Source organism: Aristolochia californica, unplaced genomic scaffold, assembly GCF_029961685.1.
Source record: "Aristolochia californica isolate CCGP_79_NKW_82.1479 unplaced genomic scaffold, dmAriCali1.0.hap1 SCAF_16, whole genome shotgun sequence".
NCBI classification, from domain to species: domain Eukaryota; kingdom Viridiplantae; phylum Streptophyta; class Magnoliopsida; order Piperales; family Aristolochiaceae; genus Aristolochia; species Aristolochia californica.
Window position 1 is genome coordinate 18,329,002 of NW_027181837.1, and position 23,489 is coordinate 18,352,490.

The following is a 23,489-nucleotide window of genomic DNA, read 5'->3' on the forward strand; positions in this document are numbered from 1 at the left end:
ATAGATCTTCATTTAAACTGATGGTGGTTTCATCAATAAACTCTTTGACAAGGTTGAATTGAGTAATTCCCATTGGATTGCTAAAGTTTTAGACACTTGAAAGAGACACTAAATAGAAATAAAAATGGTTGCAAAGCCACAATTTTAACTATATTTGAGAGAACTAAGACAAACATATAACCATGACTATTTTTCCATAAGAAAATCAGCTTTTGAGTAATTATTGGCAGCCATTATTTATTGCCAGTTGCTGGCACTGAGAGAGGACGTAACCAGTTCTATCATGTCCATGTCCCCTGTGAACTGATCCAATCCTAGAGAAGGGGATTCCTGAATCCCCAAGGAGTAGTTTATGTTTTGATCTTCCCAGACAGAGCAAAGAAGGGAGGAAGACGAAGATGAAGAAGAAGCTGGCCAGCCGAGGAGGTAGGAGAGGTCGTCCAAGTCATTGGGGACCCCGAAGTTTTGGGGATTGGCTTGCATTATATCATCCGTTTCTGCTTTCACCAAGAAAGGAGAAGGCAAAGGTGCCTGCGACGGATAACTTGCTTTGTTTTCCTCGAATTGCTCCATGTGTTTCATTCGGATGTACTGCTCCAGTGGAGAAATGACATCTTCCCCATTAGCAGAGAGCCTTTTGAACCTTCTTTTCCTCGAAAGCTGCCTCCTCTTCGTCGCATTCCAGTGATTCTTGATGTTATTCTCGGTCCGCCCAGGGATTCGCTTTGCTATCTCAGCCCATCTGTTGCCCAGATTTGCGTGCGCCTCAATCAATCTAAGTTCCTCTTGCTCGCTCCATGTGTCCTTCTGTAACGGAAGAAGAAGAGACCAGGGCTTGAATAACAAAGCATGAAAACCAAAACTCATTCAAAATCGTCGACGAACAATGAATAAAATAAAATAAAATAAAATGAAAATGAAACAAGCCTTGATGTCAGGCCGAAGATGGTTGAGCCAGCGCTCCCGGCATTGTTTTCCGATTCGGCCGTCCAACATTCGAGCGATATAGGACCATTTCTTCAGTCCATACTGGTTCACCAATCTCACCAGCAACCTGCAGAAGAAAAAAAGACCCGTTTCGGATCCATCGGTAAATGATACACAAAAGAAAAAGAAAAGAAAAATTGCAGTAAGGAAGCTGTTAGATTGCAGGCAGCCGGCTGAAGCGATGTTCAAATGGCATATATAGAGCTTACTCGTCTTCCTGGGGAGACCATTGGCCTTTAATGAAAAACGTTTGCGCTGGCGATTTCTTATCGGGGTAGAAGGTGCTCTTCTCCTCCTGGGTGAAGGACGGAGCCATCACGGTCTGCAATCTCTGCATGCTTTCTGCTTCTCACTTGATTGCGAGCATGACGAAGGGGGAAAGAGGGAAAGAGAGGGGGTACTTAAGGTACCTAACAAGCCATTAATGGCAAAAAAAACCTTGGATTGATGGAGAAAATCGAACGGCTGAGAGCACGCAGTTGTTGTGACGCTTGGGCTTCCTTCAAATCTCTTTCTTCTGCTTTGCTTTGCTTTGTTTCTGTTTTTATCCTTCTTCTCCAGGTTCTGGCAATGAGTGAACCTGTAAGTAACTTGGAAAAAGCTACTTACAGACCTCTTACAGTGAGATATTAGTAAGAGACTCATATTCATACCTTATTAATAAATTAATATCCCTCAGTTATTTTATTTTTAATTAGTGGACCTATTTTTAAATATTCATCCATAATTTTAGAAACTTCATTTGTTCTTATTTATATTTTTTATCATATATAATTAGGAATGATGTTAATCTAGCATTTTTCTATTTATTCTCATTTTAATGGAAACACATGCATAATGGCATTATAATAGCTACAATGTACTAAAAGGCACTCTCATATGTGATCAATAATTTTTTTTTCTTAAAAAAAAGCTATGTATCTCCACGAGTGCAAACTCGTCTTTTTCTTAATACACACACACACACACATATATATATATACCATGTGTGCCATATCATAATATTTTATTATTTTTACTCAATGTAATTTTCAAAAAAAATATTTTATGTTGTACAGAGAAAAATATTAAATAGCTTTAAATGCGAACAACTGCACCGCACGTTTACGCACTATCTTTCAAATTTAAACACCGCATAACCTGACATTATTATCTGTAAATATCTGAGCATAGAAACTACTTTCTACTTTTAGTTTTGCATGTTAATCATTCAATTATTTACAAGGATGCCCCCCACCAATGAGATAAAGCTTAAGGTACTATATTTTTATTTTTTTCGTTTTGGAAACTAAACAAGATGAAGATCATATAAATAAAGTAAAATAAAATAAAGTAAAGTAAAGAAAAATAATTAATTAGACTCTAAATAACTTAATAATGTTATTGCACGCATAACATTATACATCCCCCCCCCCCCCCCCCCCCTCTCCCCCCATACACACACACACACTTGGAGAAAAAGCTTGTCCTCAAGCTCAAGGGTAGGGTCTGCTTGCCGACGTCTCCACCTGTTCCCAAGTAGCATCCATGGTATCTGTGTCAGTCCTCTGGGTGTCAAAACTGGAGCATTCCACCTGAGAAGCAATTTTTTTTTTTTACACTGCCATCACAACTTGTTGTAGCACACCTCAATACGGTTAAGCAACCAAACAACAAGTTGAACTATCACCTGCTCCAACTGGCAACTTCTGCTTCGACATTAACAACCCTTGTGTGATCTACCCCAACGGTTGCCTCATTGGCAAAATGTAGCATGTCTCTGGTAACCGCAGTAACTGGATTGAGTTGATTCCTAATTACGACTAGCTGCCCAAGTTCATCCAGTGGTTCTTCACTTGTCTGTGTGTACATTGCTGCTATGGCTCCAGAAAAATTTCAACACAAGGCAAAGATCAGGTTTTTCTTCTTGACCCTTTGAGAACAGATTGAGCGAGCATTGGTAAGGTTTCCCAATTGGCAGCAACCAACAAAGAGAGCATTCGATGCTGGTAGAACTTGTTTTGAAGTCTTTTCTCTAGCTGCAAACCAATATGGTTTATGCCTGTGTTGGTAGTAGCAACATTGTTGTAATTCTACTGAGAGGACTTAGGAAGAGCAATTAGTGCTCTCTGGTGACTTGTTGTAGCAGTAGCAGGGAAGTTGGCATTCTTTGCCTCAGCAAGTTGAAGCCTTCCCATTGAAATAGAGGGACAAATTTTTGTTGCACGTCCCATCTCAATTTGCAGCACTGTTGTTTGCACTACCCATATTTTCAGCATTGTTTTCTACACTGCCACTGTTTTTAGCACTGTTTTCTGCACTACCACAACAACACTGTTTTCTTGGCTGTCTGGCAGCACTGTTTTCTGCTGAGGTGCCCCATTCAGCACTGTCACAACAACAACAAATGTAAAAGTCATCATCCACGTAATCATCATGTATCCCTCTGAGCATGCCAACATATATCTGCACTGCAACAGTAGCAACAAAAAAAAATTTGACTGTAGCCTCTAATGTTCCACTGGCAATACCCATATTATATATTTGGACAACATACAAAATTTCAGCGGCACCTCCCATATCAACTGGCACCATTGCAAACCTACACCCAACACTAGGCTGAATCCTTCTGAGCATGCCAACACAGATCTGCATAACCCATGTGTTGAAAAAATAGCAGCGTCTTCTAAGGATCCCTGACTATCCAAACCCAGAACTAAGGCTGTCAAAGACCAAAAAAAATTATGTAGCATCTGCTTAATTACAACCAAAGGGTTATCTAGATTTCAAGAATTAACAACACCTGTTTCATTCTCCTCTGCCACTGTTTTCGACACTGGTTTCAAGCTATCTAGTAGCAATATTTTCTGCACTGCCACAGCAACACTGTGTCCTTGGCTGTCTGGTAGCACTGTGTTTTGCACTGGCACATCAGATATCATTTTGTTGAAGAACCCATGAGCCGCTTTAGGTGGAACACGCAAATGCTCCAATTCAACTTCACTTCCTGAGTGGGCTAACCTTGCAACAAGACATTCAAGCATAAGTTCCTCTCTTAGATCTCCTCTAATTATCTCCAACAATTGTGTCCACTTGTTGGGGACCATGGTGTTAGGACCAAGAGAGGTGCTCTCAAAGCTATCAACAATGTTATAATCAGGACCCAACATGACAGTTTCTAATTCTCTTTGCTTGTGCTGCAAACCATGTACATCCTCAGTAACACAAGACCCACTAACAAGTGAACTGTAATTAATGACTGGTGAGTGATGTTGGTCTGATGGATATGACTGTGACTCTTATTGTGATGTCCATGAGACTAGATTAACGGCAGGTAATTCCTTAAATACCCAACGAGGATCAGCCATGTTGCCACATTGCACATACATATCCAACAAAGAAATTCATAGTACAGACTTACAAAAAACTCCATTCTTAAGAGTATAACTATGAACCCATTTCCCCTTATCAACAATTCTTGGTTCTGCACTATGTTGAACACATCCACCATAGACAAAACCCTTTACCTCACTCTTGCCATTCGTTCTCAGCTCAGTCACAACACCAAACAACTCTTTATGAGCATGAATTAGGAAATTGAACATACCTATCCATTTGGATAAGTCCAAACGTTTCTTAGCACCGCCCTTTAGATGGTTTTGAACACGTTCGGTCTGCCTGTGCTCTACCTCTATGCGAGGGACCCATGTATGAAGTAGAACTGCAATTGCAACAAGTTGCTTTCTAGGAGCTGCTCTCATCATAATTTTGTTTTCTAGTGCTTTTGCACCAATAGAAATTGATGGGCATGGATCAGACACAAAATCAATATGCCCACGTAAAACTGCAACACTTATACTATGTCCAGACTATGCCCAAAATTTAAGTTTTTTCTCCTCAACAGTAATAAAAATCATTATCCACAACATATTCTCCACCATTTCCAGAAAACCCAAATTACTAAGCATAAAAATCCAGTTCTCCACCTTTCTTCCAGGCATTTCATCAAACAATTGCCCGTCATCTTTCATTTTCCTTATCTCCTCTGGATTAGCTCCAACTAGTGTATATACTTGAGCCCCTTTTTACATTGCAATAGTAGTAGGTAGTTGAAAATTTGTTAGACTGATCAACCCAACCGTCTCTCAAGTTTTTCCCATGTTTGTTACCATCTCATTTCCTGAACTCACACACCAAAATGTGTTGAAGTTTGATTCCCGCTGGATTGCCAAGGGTGAGATTGAGAGGGAGAGTCCTGAAGCTAAAGGCCACCAAACCTTTTTTCGATGGAGAACAACACCCCTTTGGGGCTTCTTCGCTTGTGGAATTTCGATCTCATGGTCTGAGAGGTGTTTTGGTTCCCGTGAGAAGGGGGTTGTTGATGCCGAACCCAAATCAGCCCTTCTCGTGAGAGGCGTATCTCGAAAATGATTGCTGGTCAAAAAAGTAGTTGGAAATTTTTTTTGCTCCTATTCAGGAAGGGGTTTTGCTTGTCGTGACTAGGGTCTTTTGATTTCGGATTTTTTGGGTCCCATTTCCATGCTCATAATTTTTGCGCAGGACTTCCCTGCTCAGATATTTTCATAGTCCCCGATTTCGGATTTCCATGCTCGACCCCTTCCTAAAAAATTCCATCACGCCTCCCTGCAGTTCATATTTCCCTTTCGAGTATGTTGAGTTCTTGGTTAAGAATTAAGATTTGATCCAACTGTTGCATGATCTGAGCGAACCTTGTCTCGTTTTTTGTATGTGCCTCTGTGACTGTATTCTGCCCTCAGATCAGCAACTCTCTTAACTCACTCTTTCTGGCATCTCCCATGTTACCTCGCTCTAATACCAATTGTTACGGTCCTGGATCTCACGTGGCGATTCATAGGGAGGAAGAAAATAAGACAAGAAAATCAAGCCGAAGGGAAGCTTGATAACCCTAGGTTATTTGAGGAGAACTCACACCCCTGAGCTCGTTGAGGAGAACTCAAAACCCTTGTTTAATCTAAATCAATAGTTGCCTTTTCTCATTATTCTTACACCTTCAATAGGGTTCACCCATACAAAGTTCAAGATAAAATATTACAAAAATACCCTTGTGACCTATTAATTCTTTAACTAAAATAAAATAATTAATTAGACTCAAAATAACTTAATAATGTTATTGTGTGCATAATAAAAAATATCAAATAGTTCCATACAACATATTCACAAAAGAAAATAAAGTCTAGGAAGCAAAACTGAAGACATATTTGGTGGCAACAAGCAATCCAATAAAGAGGTTAAAAACAAAAAATCACAAAAAGGAACCAAGAAAATGTCCAAGGAATCATTTTCATTGACCCATTTTATTGTATTTGTTTCTGAGGCCCTAAAAAGCACAAACATATGGGGGGTAAATAGGTTTTTGTACATTAATGTTCATTTTATGCTCTTTTGTCCACAATACCATGGTACCTACTTTGGATAGGAAACTAAAAAGAAAAACAAATAAAGCAGCCACTCTATGTACACTTCAAGTTTTATATATAGTGGTTCACAACCCAAACTTTGGTTTGTAATTCTCTCCCAATAGTTCTCCATACTATGAAGTTGAATCTACTAAATGAAAAGTCCAATGAAACTTATATTTATATATGGCTACAAATGCCAAATTACATTGATTTACCACAGAGGGACTTACAAAAACTCAAATAAGCTACATAGGCCTAAATTCACAAAGGAATAACTAGGTAAAAAAAAAAAGAAGACTCCAGAAGGTATTTTTGGCTGTTATAGGCATCAAATCCCTATTAACCAATGAGTACACAACTAACTACACATTGACAACCCAATCAGCCATAAAGATTATCCCAATGATGTGAGTTGTGGTTATGGTCTTCCTTACACAAAGCTTGACCAAGTGACATGCAAGGGTTACTTACAATATCATCACATTCAATGAGACTAGTTTTCTTGTAATATTTGTTTTAATTAAACCTTGTTTTGAAATCTAAAGTTACATCTAGGTGATTGTATCCACTACTGATTTCAATGATATTAGTATGATTATGTTCTATCGCGTGCCTTATATGTGTTGGTTATGTTCTACGAATGCTTCACTTATACATATAATAATTAAGGAAAGTGTACTGTAACATTAAAGGATGAATCGAGAAAAGAGACAAGGTAGTAAGAAGGAGAAAATGTCACTCGTAGAGATGGCAATACCCCGAGATAAGAGATGGCTCAAACGCTATGAACCGAGACACAATTTTTACCCTCAAAATTCCTCAAATGAGGGTTGTACATTGTTTATTAGTGTATTAAAATTTTGTTGTGAACATTTGTCATCATAAAAACATTGGGGTTGAATTAAGTGGGAATACAAGTACATAAAAATTGTGCATGACTTGTGTTAAAGAGCATATATGGAAGAGTCTTACATGACTCTCACTGTAAGTCTCACAGTGCTAGAATTAATATGATGAAGTCTTATAGGAGTCTCAAAGGAGGAGGTGTAACAGAAGTGTTTCAGTATAGGTGTTTAAGTTATATTATTATTCTATTTATGTTTAGTTATTTAATTATTCTAGGACTTATCTTTTAGTGTTTAACTTTGGGTGTAACTGGAACAAGAGTAGTTTAATTGTAATTAGATTCTACTTGTTTCCTCTATTACAAATTGAGACACATGTACTTAAATTACATCAAGTTAGTGAACTATTTATCTTTTCCATAAGAATTTTGGTAATTGGAGTTTTCTACAAAAAAAGAATCGATATTTGAAGCAGCAATGGTTAGACAACAACATAGGTTCGAGCACCAGCAGAAAACTTCAACTTTTGAATCATTTTATGCCATCAAGAACGTGACTTTATATGGAGAATTATATGACAAAAGAAATATATGTAGTTCTATTTTCTACCTTATCAAACTAATTCTCAGTGTGAGGTTGTTTAGAGGGAGATATCAATTTTGCAAGGGTCAATGGTCACAATGACCAAAGAAGAAATAGTACTGAGTTTGGCCAGATTATAGAGTCCGAAATATATTAGATTTTCTCTCTCATAATCAATATCTTTTATAAAGAAAAATTATATTTGGATAAAAGGTATTGAATTCTAGTTTCATAAGGGTAATTATATGTCAATATGATCTATATTTAAGGAGATATTTGTATTGGAGTCGACAAGGGTCAAACTACAGGATGAAGCAAATCAAGAGGTCATAAAAGATTTAATAACAAAGTTTTTTATGTTAAAATAGGCATCAATTTAAAGCTCTTTAGGTTTAGTTTTTGTAGAAACACACCTGATGGCATTCAAAGATGAGGACTCCACTACTTTGAAAGGGGTAAGTAATTCAAACTATGAAAATGGATTAGAAATTTTACATGAAAAATACTCTAATTGCTCTCGTCAATTCCCTTTTTATTTAGTTGATAGTTGATCTTATTTACCTCAAACCTAAAAAATCAATATCTAATGTTGTTGTTTGCCAATAGAATAAATACTATTAATAGAAATGTTTACTTTTTATTTTAGGTATGTTAAGTTGGAGTTTTGTAGTCCTATGTGATAGTTTAAAGCTCAATGGTACTAAGTTCATCATAATATTCTCTTTATTTATTTTTATAAATTTTTATTTTTTAGTTTTTAATGTAAATTGGAGCTTAAACCTAGTTCAAGCTTGAGTTCAAACTCAATTAAAATTTTGAGGCTGAGTTCGACTCCAATTTTTAGCTGGGGAGTTGGGCTCAATTTGGTGCTCCATGCATGTACCTACATATCATGCTTCATAACCCTCTCGGCGCGAGAACCGAGACCTAGCTTCCCTGGTCTAGCTTCCCTGGTCTCCGTTTCTCGTCGCACTCGTATCTGCAGAATTAAGCAATTTGGAGAGAGAAAAGACTGAGAGAGGGCAATGTTAGAGAGAGAAAACTAGGGTTTCTTTCTCGCTCTAAGGTTTGATAGTCTGAAAGTCCGGAGCCATCCCTCCAGCTTTCTCAGGGAACGCGATATTGCCGATTATATCACTTGAATTTTGTTCTCTGTCATCTAACATTAGGCATTACAGGAGGAGCTAAAGGAAAAAAAGCTGCTGGTTGAGCATGGCGAAGACGAAGCCCGGCAAAAGGGATTTGGATTCCTACACCATCAAAGGGACTAACAAGGTCGTTAGAGGTAAATATAAATGTAGTCGCTTTTGTCATTTGAATGTTTATTATTTTTCTTTCTAGAAATGAGCGTTTTTTGCCGGTGTTGATGGGTGCAGCGGGCGACTGTGTGTTGATGAGGCCATCCGACTTGGATAAGCCGCCGTACGTGGCAAGAGTGGAGAAGATTGAGGCGGATAACCGTAACAATGTGAAGGTTAAGGTGAGGTGGTACTACCGTCCAGAAGAGTCAATCGGGGGGAGGAGGCAGTTTCACGGCGCCAAGGAGCTGTTCCTCTCCGACCACTACGATGTGCAGAGTGCGCACACGATTGAAGGGAAGTGCATTGTCCACTCGTTCAAGAACTACACCAAGCTGGAGAATGTTGGCGCCGAGGACTACTTTTGCCGGTTTGAGTACAAGGCGGCTACTGGGGGTTTCACGCCTGACCGTGTCGCAGTGTGAGTATATCTGCTGGTTTTAGCTGTGTTGGAAATTTTCTGGTTTGTGTTTTTGTTGACTGGTCGTTGATTTTTTTTCTTTTTTTTTTTTAAGGTATTGCAAATGTGAGATGCCATACAACCCAGACGACCTCATGGTTCAGTGCGAAGGCTGCAAGGACTGGTAAGAATTTGCTCCGCAACAATGCTTCTGTCCCCTGTTTTTTCTTGGTATTGGTTTGGTGCTTTTTATGTCCATCATAAAGTGCTCTGCTCATTTTCTCAGTATGTACCGTCTCTTATACGTTTTCATTTACCTGGGTTCCTTTTATGGTTTAATTTATCTTAATGCATGGTGCAAAAAGATCTCTGCAATTATAATTTTTTCAGCAATACTGGTCTGGTTTGTTTGTTTCATACATTTCATGGATCTTTCTAGAGTTTCTCAACTTTTTGATCAAATGTAAAACCTTGCCTTTGAATTACAGGAGCACATTGCTCCTTCAATATTTACTCACGATCTTGATGCATTACACTTAGTTTCTTTGATGTATTAGTAGCTTATTTCGAGCAGCTTGAGATGTTCTGAGTGTTTTTTTAAAAGCAATGCTCTTTTAGAGTAGGTGATGGACTTCTTATGAATAAGCTTATAACTCAATTATGTGAATTTTAGTGGGATAATACAGTATAAGTTCTATTTATAAAGGACAGGGTTGTACTTAAAATTCATGGTAGTGATACTCTTCTTTTGATTACTGAAGTATAATTTACTTATTCTCTTGTTCCTTTGTACTTTAAAACGTTTTTTTCTCTGCTTTGAACTTGGGCATATTGCTTTGAAGTAGATTTATTGAGGGTCTTTTGTCTTTTAGATGTTTGTGGTTGTGTATTGATGCCAGTAAGCCATTTGTGTACTGTATACATTGCTCATTGCTTGCATAGGCATTGAAGAAAATGGTTGTCTACTTTTCTTTTGAGTTCTAACAAGTTCAGGAATACCCCAGTGACATGTATAAAATGCTTATTCGATAAACTGTAAATATGTATTCAACATCTTGATTAACAGCTTAGAACAATTTTTTGTTGTAATGTTCATTTCCATGATTAAGTTGGATAAAAGATATTGTACAAACAAAAGAAGCATTTCATATTTTTTTTGTTTATTTTAAGTTTGAAATTTTTTGAATTTAAAAAATGAACTATTGTACCTGGAAAATTTGAAATGTATGACTTTTAGGCTGTTGGCTAACTTCACTTAATTTAGCAAGCAAGTGAAATTTTTTGTGTGGTAATGTATTCTCTTTCTTCAAATTGAAGAGGATAGTTTAAAACCATTTTAGTAGTAATCAGATGATTGTCAGTACCCAGGGGAAGTTGTTACTCTACAATCTGTAGCGTGAAGCAAATTTTTTTTATGATTACTATAGTGATTTCAGATTGAAATCTAAGACTACAAAAAATTCATTAGTTTGGTCAAGTATCTTTAACATATAGGCTGGAGTTAGTTAATCTCCAATTTAATATTTATGCAGCCTGGTCGAAAATGTTTCTCTTTGGCTGATTGGTCACATGGGGGCTTTTAAGTGTGAGGTGTTCAGTTCAAGTCTCATCACGGATTAAGGGGGACTTTGTACATGTGTAATCAACATTCAAACAAAAAAATAAATAAGTACTCAACTTATGAGGTATATTCAACACTTGTGGGCTCCTTCCCTTTGTAATTTGTAATGTTGTATCTTATGGGAAGCATCATGTTTAATGGCTTCCACTATGATCATAAACTTATCTCTTACTGCTAGGGAAATATACTAGTTGTGCTCCTTTATTTAAGAAGATAAACTGAGTTTACTTTGCTGAGGAGGAATCTGACATTAGGTTGGTTGTGAAGATGAGAAAGGGTTATGTGGAGTGCTCAAATGATCGTATTGATGTGCAGGTCTTAGAGAAGTGTTGGCTAATTATGGTGTCTGCTGCAAAACCTTGGGTTCTCTGGGTTTTGCACGAGCTAATGTTCTTGTGAAATGGTTCATGGAGGCAAAGGGTTACATGCAAAGGGAATTATGATAATGGGCTTTGCTCAAACTGAGACGACTGAACAGTGAATAAGCCAGATGAACAGGAAAGAGAAAACAGTCAAACTTCTGACTGTGAAGATTGCCTTTTTGAGATGTGAAACTGCAGCTGTGAGTTTGTATTTGATTCCTCTTAAGCAAACAGAAGGTACAGGATTATTGGAAACAGTTGAGAAATGGATAAAAAACAGCTGAGAAACTTTTATTGAACACTCAGGAAATCAGCAAAAAAATGTTTTAGAACTTAAAAGAAGTGGATAAGAATCTATAAGAAATTTCTTTTCAAATAATAGTTTAGAGAGATTATCTACTAATAGATTCTTATTGGAAATAAATTCTGAAATTAAAATAATTGATTCTTTGGAACATATTATACTTTTGTTTAGTTAAACCAATCACTTCGATTTTTCATTTTTAATCTTTTATTTTAAGGGAAATAATACAATATTTGATACTTTTTTGAGTCTTCAACTAAATTTCCCTGCATTTGAACATAAGCTCCTTAAAAGTTTCAAAAGCATTCTCTTAAAAAAAATAAAGTTTTGGGAACCGTTAAGTGTTTCCTTGTAGTGTTTTATTGGTTTCATAGAGGTTTTAGGAAAAGTTACGTTTACGCCTCAGAATGAGTTTTCTTAAAACAAGTTCAAGTCCCCATTACAGAGTTCTTGATTACTCTGGGAAGATATCTACCTTCTCCAATGTGTCAAAATGTGAAAGACTATCTAAAATAACTGATTTTGAGACCATATTATACTTTTGTTTAGATAAACCAATCACTTTGATTTTTCATTTTAAATCTCTTATTTTAAGGGAAGTATAAAATATTTGATATGTTTTGAATCTTCGGATAAATTTCCTTGCATTTGAGCAGAAGTTCCATAAATGTTTCAGAAGCATTCACTTCAAAAAAAAAAAAAAAGTTTCAGGATGCTCCAATGTTTCCTTGTAGTGTTTGATTTGTTTCATAGAGGATTTAGGAAAAGTTATGTTTAAGCATCTGAATGAATTTTCTAAAACAAGCCCAATGTCTTCTTGATTACTCTGGGAAGATGGCTACCTTCTCCTGTGTCTCAAAATGTGAAAGACTTTTCTTTGAATTGGTTTAAAAGAATTGTAGACTCTATCTAATGACTTTCTTTCAGTCTGAACATTTTACTTGTTAGGTAGTTCTAGAGGTGGTTGATTCAATGCATGAAATACATAGTATTAAAATGTTCTTCACCCGACAAATTAATATCCATGCAAGTCTAGGCAAATGCATACTGTGATTTTCAACCATGTGAAGATCATTCAAAGCACAAAGAAAAATACTGCTTGCATAGTGGTGGATGGGGAGAAGAAGGTTGCTGTCTCAGTGATACTGAGACAGACTAGACTCTTGATGAATTCTCTCATTGAACGGTCTATTAGCTTAGTTTGGAAACCCCAATTTTCTAATGAATGCATCAATCTTGGAATTCTTTTCTGTTGATGGAAAACCAAATTCATTGGGTAAAGACAAGTCGGTTCTGTTCCATAGCTTCATTGCATGAGTCTTAAGAATGGGATTTTTGTAGCAGACGTTAAAAAAGATGTGAAAAAGGGCTAAGAAGAGTAAGAAAAAGAAGAAGCCTGAATTCTTTTAATATCTTAAAATTCTTTACCATATACTGTCAGCATGAATTTCAATTTTTAAACTAAATAAATATTGTAAATTTCAGAAAATGGAACATGAACTGAGTTATCTTACTATTATAGACTACAGTTTTTTTTCTTTGCAATGTTATAAATCATAAACTAAAACTTTGTTGGTAGTGAAATTAATTATTTAGATTAGATCTAATGTAAAGTATGGGATGCATAAAAATAAGGCAGCGTTGTTTCTAATTTTTTAGTTTTCTACAAATAGATGACATCAAAGAAAAATCTAAAAATATTCCTATTTAGTAGGATGATGTGTGTGTATAGATTTAAAAAAAAAGGAAATGCCATTGAATTTGTGACCTCTATAAACTGAGGAGTCTGTTTGAGAGGACATACATTGGTTCCATGAGATAGCAAATTGAAAGGTAGAAGGTTTCCTTAGGAAGATTAGTGAATCTTAAAAAAACCATGGCTCTACTTTGTGTAACTAAAGTCCGCTTTTATACTATTACATAGGGAAAGCCTCTTTGGTCGGGCTTTTTTTTCGTTTTTTTCATAATGTAATTGTTTGGACTTCATGGTTGTAGTTGGAAGTGAGAGGTTTATGTTTGGATGGCTACCGGATGGTTAATCCAGGATATTGGTGGATACATCATTATGCCTGGTTGGCAAAGTGTCAAAAAAGCCAATTTTTGCTTATGTGCCTCTGGCTTAACTGCAGATCGTTCTGTTAAATGTATGAAATTTATGAATATATTTAAAAGAAAATATAAATAACTTATCTAAAGGTTTATTACCTATATCTTTCCACTCTTAAGGTGGAGTTGCTTGCAATCTCATTACTGTGCAAACTTTTGGAATCTGATGTTTATTCGTTTATTTATTATTTAGTTTTATGTGTGTTGTGGTTGTGGGTAGGAGGGAAGGAGCTATACTGATTCAATTGCTTGTGCTCCCTTGTATGCAATAGTCATTGTTGCTGGGTCAACAATATGGAGAGTTTTTTCGGTTGTTTTAGGTTCTACTTTTTGATTTAAGAGTTTCTTTCTTCTGGTTGGATAGGAAGCTGCAAGAGACTTCTGTTTCCTGCTGTATTGTGTTAAGTTTTTGTAAATTTTTGGTTATTCTTGGTTGCATAGCATCTTTGATACATCTCTATGTTCTTCTGATGAAATTCTGCTATGATACCTTATATGCTTCCTGAGTTTTGTAGCGTTTTTCTCTTATTTTTGTTATCTTTGTTCCTCACTTATTTGATTTACTTGCTCTATCATGTGTTATATACCTTTATTTATTTACCATAACAGGTTCCATCCTTCTTGTATGGGTATGACCATTGAGCAAGCCAAAAAGTTAGATCACTTCCTCTGCTCTGAATGTTCATCAGAAGATGATGCCAAAAGATCTCTTAACAACTTTCCTGTGTCACCGATGACGGAACCAAAGGTGAGGATTCCAAGTACTTGTACATACTGTGTTTTTAGGTTTTAGGAAAATGAGATAGAAAACAAAAGAAAATGGGAGAGAAACCCACTCTCTCATGCTTGGTTTGTAAGGATTCTTGAGAGAACAATGTTAAGGAATAGTCCCACATAGATTAGTTAGTACAAAGATCTTGAGTTTATTAGTTAAGAAAGATGCTTCTTAAGTTGGTTAGTCATTTTGGGATGGGCCTCAGACTTAACTTTACATAGTATCAGAGCAGGTACTAGTATGTGGGTATCCACTTGTAGAGCCGCAAATGAGGGCTTACACCTAAATTATCCACTTGTAGAGCCACAAAAGAAGGCCTATACGTGGCATGGAGTGCTAAGGAATAATCCCACATGGATTGGTGAGTACAAAGGTCTTGAGTTTATTAGTTGGGAAATAGGCTTCCTAAGTTGGCTAGTCATTTTGCGATGGGCCTTGGACCCAACTTATCAAACAAAATAGGAGAGAATTTGTCTTTGTCCATCAGTTATAAGATTTTTCTTTCCAACAAAGTAGGAAGTCAAAAAAAGGAAAACAGGTGAAAAAAAATCAACAATATTTTCTTCTATATTATTCAAGCAAGAGAAACCATGTTTTTGTCCATTTTCTCCCCCCATCTTCTCCACTCTACCAAACAAGGGAAAAGAAACCTTAGTTCATTTCATTCAGTTGTTTTCTTTTTCAAACCAAACAGTGTAAAGTGCTTATGTTCCCTTTTCTTTCATTGGCAACGTGTGTTCTTTATCAACTTCTAGTGGCTGGCCTGTTGTACGTTCACAGTTGGTGTGCTATAGCAATGAGATCTGTCTAACAAGTTTTATTATGAAATAATGGTGGAGTTCTCCTAAATTGTTCTATCGTTGAGTGCAATAAAATGATTGTCTTAATTTGCATCTGAACAAAGAAAAGAAGGCGAGTGTCTTAATTAGCACAAGGGAAGGTTTTAGGTGTTGACCATTGGCAATGAGTTAGGTCTATGCAAAATCAGCAGTTAACATGGTGGTGGTGATGATTTTTTTTGGGTGGTGTGGCGGTGGGGGTGATGTAATTTCTAAAGTTAGAAAAATCCTAGTCTAGTTGTTATTTAAGTCACAGTTAAATTAGAAGTTTCTTATTTTGAATGTACTTGAAAAGTTATAAATAGAAGGGGCTAGGCTAGGGCAAAAGGAGACAATTATCTAAAGCCTTTTTATTTTTTTTATTTTTTATTTCTCCTCTCTCCAACTCATGCCCTAACACCTCTCTTCTCTCTTTTCCTACTAGCTCTCTCTGTCTCTCATTTCCCTCTACTTTACCTCTCTCTTCCTTTCTCTCTTATTTCAGCCTTCTTAACCTCTTATCTTTCAACTCTTCTTTACACTTTTTAAGAAAAGATATGACCTTGTCCAAGGGAGTTCTATGGGTATCAAAGCATTCCTTCTCTAGGACCTTCTTCGTCTTAACCATTAACTGAAGAGAAGATCAATTCGGCTAGATTGCAGAGCTAGAAATCTATCAGATTATCTAGTCTAGACTCAAACATATTTTACATGACAAAGTTACACTTGAGTGGAAACTATTCTAGTCTAGTTTCAGATGCAATAAATATCAAATCAATCCAATCTCTTTATAAAGAGTGCTCCTCATCGGAACCGACATCGTGACTTCTCAAGAGGGGGGTGAATTGAAAATTAAAAGTTTAAAAACTTAAGGCATGTTATAATAAATCAAGTGAATATGCAAAGCAAAAACATAAAAATTCACACACCACAATATTGACACCAAATGTTTTATTATCGATATTCCCCTATTTGGTATTTATCGCCCAAGAACCTGTGCTTGGGAAATTCCACTAATTTAACTCTATTAGTTAGAAGTATACAAAAAAAATTCCGGCTCTCTTTTAAGCCACGTGTATGCTCAAATACACAATTTACAATATAATCTTCCCAAGAGATAAATTCTAGTTCTAGCAAGGCCCTTTTCTATCTAGATTTCTATCACAATTGCAAAGTACAAAAGAAAGGTAAAACCTACACCTTTGTCAATTGGAGAGTTTCTCTTTTGAGAGATTCAAGCTCTCAGCCTTTTGTAGCACAATGTAGAATGTTGGAGCTTGATTATGATGTATGCAAGGAGATGGTTTGAGAAACAAGTGTAGAATTTTGCAAGGGTTTGCCTCTTTCTTTCTTAAAAATGCGTTTAGGAAAATTTTTACAAAGGATTGAGAACAAATGTTGGTGGATATGCCAATAAAAGCTCCTTAACTTCTCAATGAGAGATTTAATGGGGGTATTTATTATTTTTCCAAGCCAAATTAGTCATTTTTTACCTGTTTGCAAAAGTTGAGTTTACATTGTGATCTATCAGTGTATAATGGATGATCGATCAATCATCAATTGTGTGTAACTGTTATTTTTCTATTAGAATGTGACTTATTGATCGATGGTATGATCTATCAATATCCTCCCGTTGGGTTTGACATTTTAAGTGGGTCAATCAATGTACATAATATGGTCAATCAATCAGAATTCCCACTAGTAATGCATGACAACTATGATCGATCAATGACCTTGCTGTGATCGATCATGCTTTATGTTCTTGACTGGCAAAGTTCTATATGATCGAACAGTCTCTGAGGTTGATCGATCAATCAATATGAATTTGTTTTGCCTGGATAGTATTGATCCATCAGGCCAAATGGGTTGGTCAATCATGTTTTTTAGCACAAATTGGCCATATTTTGGATGATCGATCAATTGACCTTGGTTGATCGATCAATTGTCCTTGGTTGATCGATCATGCTTTATATTTTTGGCCTATGAACTTCTGGTTGATTGATCATTGGCAGATGTTGATCAATTATTCTAGTGCCAGTTCATCATGTGGATTTTTAAAGTATGAAAATTAAAGATCTTAAGTGGTTCTAATATATATGAAATGTATATATGCATTTATAGAACGATGTTTGAATGCAAAATATGTCCTAAGACTCTAAATTTGCATTGTACCTCAAGTTTTTGAAAAAGTGGACTGCTCTCTTACATAGACTGAGTTTTTGATTGTCTCAGTGATTCCTAAAACACTAGCCTTTAATTTTTCTTCATCTTTTGAGGGTGCTTCTTCAAGAGTTCTTTGTCATTTCATGGAGCGTGAGGTCGTTGAAAAACTTATATCGATTCAAGGATGTAGACCTTGAAATTGACGTCTCTTAAAGGAAAAATATCTGAAATACTAAATTTGCAATTGTCGGCTTAATTAAGTTTTGTTATTATCATAGTCAAGAAGGGAGTCGACACTTGATCAACATGAAACAAATCAAGTATCCAAAAAAAATTGAAGGTGAGAGCTTTACATATCAAATTATATACCAAATTATAGTTTTTTGAGTATACTTTGTGGAGCAAGAAGTTGTTTGATATTTTGAGCTATATTATGTGAAATATCTACATCGGAAAACATAAAGGTTAATTTTTCTGAAATTTGCTTCTTGCTTCCTTGAACTTGTTCAACCTAGCTCTCCCTCTTTCTTCACCTATTACTTAAAACCCCCCTAAAAAATAATCTTTCACCATTCACCACATGTTTCACCTCATTCTATTCACCCTAGAATATCTGTCCCATTAGGTCCACTACATCTAAAGAAAATCCTTATCCCTACATCTTAGGACAAACCAACTCCTAAAATCCTATTTGATCTCTCGACCTCCTATTTTTTTCTCCACCTTTTATTTTCTCTCCCAACCTACATAACTTCTCTCCCAAGATATTCTTAGCCAAACCCACGACCCTAGACTTTTCTAAATCACATCTCAACCATGGTAAACATTCGAAGCATGGACAAAGAACAAAAAATGAAACTGCACCTTTAGCCCCAAGGAGTAAAGTCATTGTTGAAATTCTTGCAAAGATCTCTACCATAGCCAACCATGTGGAAAAGATGTCACTTTTGTTGGATTCTTACATGAACAACAAAGTCTCAAAGCCTCCTTCCCTCTTACATCAGCTTCTTACCAAAGAAACCTCACCTAGGTCAATACTTGCTTCTGTGTCTCTACCTCCACCATGGCCTTTGTTGCGTACTCCATCCATTCCCACCTTCCAACCAATCCAAGCTTTCCGCAAAGCTTCTCTTAACCTCTCACCCAACTCTCTCATATTATCCAGTCATTTCAGTTGCTCCCTCTCCTCCTCAAATAATTCCTCTCTCCACCATCATTACAACCATAAAACAATCTACCAAACCATGCACCAGCATGCTACACTTCCAGCCACCCACCCCATGACAGACCCAATGTTCCTTCCAAAGACCTTGACACACATTACCATCCTATTTCCCAACTCAACACTGCAAAGCTTCTCAACCAGCTCTCTCATATCATCCAGTCATTTCAGTTGCTCCCTCTCCTCCCAAAACAATTCCTCTCTCCACAACCATTACAACCATAAAATAATCCACCGAACCATGCACCAGCATGCTACTCTTCCCACTACCCACCCCCATGACAAACCCCACACTGTTCCTTCCGGAGACCTTGACACACATTACCATCCTATTTTTTAACTCAACCCCAATTCCACTCACTTTTCAAACCTTAACCCTAAATACCCCAAAACAAGTGAACTATCACTCATGCTGACAGCCACACATTATCCCCCATGCACCACCTTTGTATCCACCACCCTCACATTCGGCACAACCACCCACCATTGTCCAAGTCCAAAAGGTTGCATGACTTACGGTTCATTGATAGATAAGTGTTAAATTTTTTTTTTTTTTTTTTAATGTTAGAAAACTATAGAAAAGCACAAAAACATGGGTTCATACACGTAGAGAGCTGAAATGTTGGTTTTCTGGCTAATCAAGATTATTGGAAACCCTCCCAAATGGTTTTTTACATCCTATGTGTCTGGATAAGGAAGGTGTTGGCTCTTAGAAATGGGTTGTGGATGGGGTGGCTGTGGTTTTGCAAGACTTAGCCTAAATGTGTGCCATTATAATCATAGATCCAATGTCTATTTTTAAGCTTAAAGCATTTCTGGTATTTTTTATATGCCTTAATCTTAAAATTATGGTGGGTAGTCTTTGTTGTTTTTATTAATCTTATCAACCTTTCAATTCTTTTGGTTAGGTGGTGGGTTTACCACACTAGCTATGGCTTTGGAAGATGTTGGATGTATAAGTTGGGAATAAGTCACCTCACATTGCGTAGTCTTATGGGATAGAACTGACCCAATTTATTGTGATATCTGCATTAGTGCTTTAACTATTTTTTTGTTCTCTGTTGCATCCTAATCACATTGTTGGCCTGGTGGTTTGTTCAATCATGCTTGGACATGAGAGGGGTATCGGTGGGTAGAAACCTATTTCTGTACTAGGTTTATAAGATGTTAGATTTTAAAGTTGGGAACTCAGCCTCCTAATTTTGTCCACTCATTTTAGAATGACTTGTTATGTGTCCGATATAGTGGACCTTTTGGGGTATAGACATTAAGTTGGATTAGTTGAAAGGGTTTAATATTTTGCTTTACATCAGTTTTGAAGCTTTCGATGTAGTGATTATGTATCAAACATTTGGTATCAGATCTTGCTTAGTGTCTTGTAATAGAATCACTTAAGGGCTGATTCATGGAGTGGCTACTCGGTGCTGGGATGAAAGCCTTGTTGTTGAACTGGTAATGAAAGTCGTAACAAAAGTAAAAAAGAGCTACTTGGTCCAGAGTAAAAACTGTCATAAAGTAATTGCAGCGACATTCGACTGAATGTGTACTGGATTGTTATTTGCTTGTGGAGCCCAACTTGTGGTTATGAGTATTGGGTTTGGCTAGCCTAATATGGGGGAAAGCTTAGGGGCTCAACTTTTCAAATTACATTTATTTTGGAGCTTTTGACATATTGGTCAAGTATCTAGTAAAAAACAGCTTAATTTGTCACATGTTTTCACTAAATTCTTTGGATTTCCACTAGAAGTCTAGATAATTATTCGTGTATCTTTGGGTAGTAGTGAGTCTGTGAGAATTCTATTTGTATCCTAACATTTGTCTTTCAACAATTCATCAAATATTTCTTTGGGTAGTAGTGAATATGTGAGAATTCTGTTTGTATCTTTCAACAATTCATCAAGTTCTACTGTTAATCCCTCTACTTGTGTGTTACTAAGAAGCTCCACTACTGCTACTCCCAGGTGGAGCCAAAACGGCGAAAGAGATGACCAGCATGGGAAGGGGTCTGGAGTCGAGGTTTGCATTGTCTTGAACAATAGGCTGCTCTTCGTGTTGGTTATGTGGGAATTGTACAGTGCAGAGAACAACAGACTGTCAGCTTGCACAAACTTGAGCGTTCTAATTTATGTAGCTCAACTTTTGATATATTATAAATATTCTGTATGCCCGTGTGTTGTAGTCCCAATCTGGGTTCAGCTCAAGGTGAATTTGAACATAGCTGTGTCATGTGTACATTGTTGCCCGAGCGAACAAATTGGAAGAGGTAATAGAAAGGCATCGATTTTGTACTTGTATTATCATGCTTCGGTTCTTTGCCTGTGCTTATTATACGCTGCACCTCTCAGACCCGTAGCATGAGTTGTCTTTTGAATGCAAAATTGTTATTGATTAACTGATAATTTTTGCTTTTTCGATATCCTCTAGCTGAAAAGTTTACTTTTAGTTAGGGGTGGGACCAAACCAGATTGGCTCGCAAACCGAGTTCGGGTTGAAAAAAGTTCGGCTTTGTTCAGTTTTCATTTGAGTTTGGTTCAATTCAATTTTTATTTGTACATGACTCGAACTCAAATCTTTTTTGGGAGATTTAAGAGTGTTTTTTTGTATAGGAGGTCAAGTAGGGTACGTAATATAGTAGAGTTCATGGATTTTTATTTATAATAGAGGAAAGTAGTAGAGTCTAATTATAATTAAATTATTTTTATCCTAATTAATCCTAAAATCAAACATTTAAAATAAGTCATAACATTGTTAAATAATTGAACATAAATAGAAAACTAATATAACTAAAACACGTTGTAACTGAAACTCTTATGTGAGACTTCTTATTGTGAGTCATGTAAGATTCTTTCATATCTGTTTTATAACACACAATTAAACCAATTTGGGAAGAAAATATTAAAGAAATAAATTCTAGAATAAGGGAGATTTAGAAAATATTTGAAATTTAGAATGAGGAAACAATACTTTTCTAATTCAAAAATTTCAGACTTCGTAAAAAAAAAAAAAAAAAAAAAACTAAACTCATATGGGGAAAAAATCCTCTTAAGGAAATTAATGTGATTTGAGATCAAAGAAAGAAAAATTTTAATGAAGGAAAGATACTTAGGTTGGTTAAATCTTGACTAGACTTTGAAAACAAATAGAAAACTTAACCAATATAAAAATTCAAAAGGTGATGCAAAAATTCCAGATTTTTGCAACCAATAGAATACGACCATGACCTTTAATTCTTCCAATGTGGATATCTCTCTGTAGAAAGATCAGATTGAGAATCAATTTATTGGAATAAAAAGTAGAGTTACATAGATTTATTTTGAGATATAATTTTCAATAAAAGTTCCCAGTCATGTTGGTACAAACTATTTAGAAAGTTGAGGCTTTCTGTTGTTACATGAAGCTTTTCTACAACTAAATCTCTACTACTTCATACGTTGATTTATCTTTCTAGAAAAAATTGATTCCAACGATTACTTTTGAGTTGGAAGATAGACTCAAGGATCTTTTCAACGGTATATAATTTATTATATGAATCTTACTGTAAGAGAGTGAAAAATCCAATGAAAAACAATAATCGAGAAAGAACACTAAAGGAAAAAATGAGAAACTCCATTTTTTTTATTTTTATTTTTCATCTTCTTCTTTCTCCCTTTCTTTTCCATCTTCTTATCCTTTTCTATCTCTGATCTTTGCTTGCTTTGATAGCATTTTGATTTCTAGGGCCAATGCATAAACACAAGAGATTTCTTGGCTAGGAGAAAAGAGAGGAACTATAACTCTTGGAAGAGAAGATAGAAGAAACCAAGGGAGAGAAAGGAGAGGAAAAGGGAAAGACGTTTAAGGACAATTTTTTAGCCAAGAGGAAGAGGCTTGAATGCTCTACCCCAGGCCTTGAGGTTGTCTATATAATTGTGGAAATGTGTTTACTATGACTATAATGCCCTTAGGGCTACATGATTTAAAAGGAAAAAGATATAAGAAGATATACACCAACTTGCATAATTATAATTATATGCCATCTTTGTGGTAGTTCTCCTTATTTACTAGCCATTCCAACCATACACATTTGAGTATCTTTAAAAAATGTTGATGACATTATTATCAGAGGAAATGACATTGGGGAATTCAACAAGTGAAAAAAATATTGAACAAGGAATTTCAAATCAAAGACTTACGGCAACTCAAATATTTCTTGGGTATGGAAGTACTTCAATCTAGTTATGACATAATCTTGTCTCAAATGAAGTATGTTCTTGATCTATTAAAATAAATTGAGTATTTGGTTGTAAACTAGTTGGTACCTATGGAACCCAATGTTAAGCTTTGTGTTGAATCAAGTAACAATGTTGATGTTGATAGATTCCAACGGGGTGAAAACTAAACTGTCTCACAGTTACAATCTCTTATTCTGTAAGTGTCACCAGTCAATTTATGCATAAATTATGACAAGGTTCATTAGATAGCATTAGAAAGAATTCTCGAAATCTAGGTTAAGGATTGTTGTATAAGTGTGATGGGCATAACAATATTGAAGGGTTTGCAGATGTAGATTGGGCTACTTCTCCTGATGATAGAAAATCAATCTTAGG

General features: G+C 36.1%; 2 protein-coding genes across 3 annotated transcripts; one reads left to right on the plus strand and one right to left on the minus strand.

Moving 5' to 3' along the window:
• Positions 1–237: 237 nt before the first annotated feature.
• Positions 238–1,303, minus strand: LOC137952687 (transcription factor MYB64-like). The gene is made up of 3 exons (XM_068799753.1): positions 1,197–1,303; positions 928–1,054; positions 238–807 (listed from the first exon to the last, which is right to left on the minus strand). Exons 1-3 carry the CDS (start codon positions 1,301–1,303, stop codon positions 238–240), a joined length of 804 nt encoding a protein of 267 aa, XP_068655854.1.
• A 7,463-nt stretch (positions 1,304–8,766) lies between these two features.
• LOC137953128 (chromatin remodeling protein EBS-like) lies at positions 8,767–21,189 on the plus strand. 2 transcript variants are annotated; one of them, XM_068800361.1, is made up of 5 exons: positions 8,767–9,119; positions 9,211–9,553; positions 9,648–9,716; positions 14,535–14,673; positions 20,844–21,189. In XM_068800361.1, exons 1-5 carry the CDS (start codon positions 9,047–9,049, stop codon positions 20,889–20,891), a joined length of 672 nt encoding a protein of 223 aa, XP_068656462.1. In that variant the 5' UTR covers positions 8,767–9,046; the 3' UTR covers positions 20,892–21,189. The 2 variants fall into 2 exon arrangements, with proteins under 2 accessions (XP_068656462.1, XP_068656463.1); XM_068800362.1 differs by having other exon boundaries at positions 20,865–21,189.
• The last annotated feature ends 2,300 nt before the right edge of the window (positions 21,190–23,489 follow it).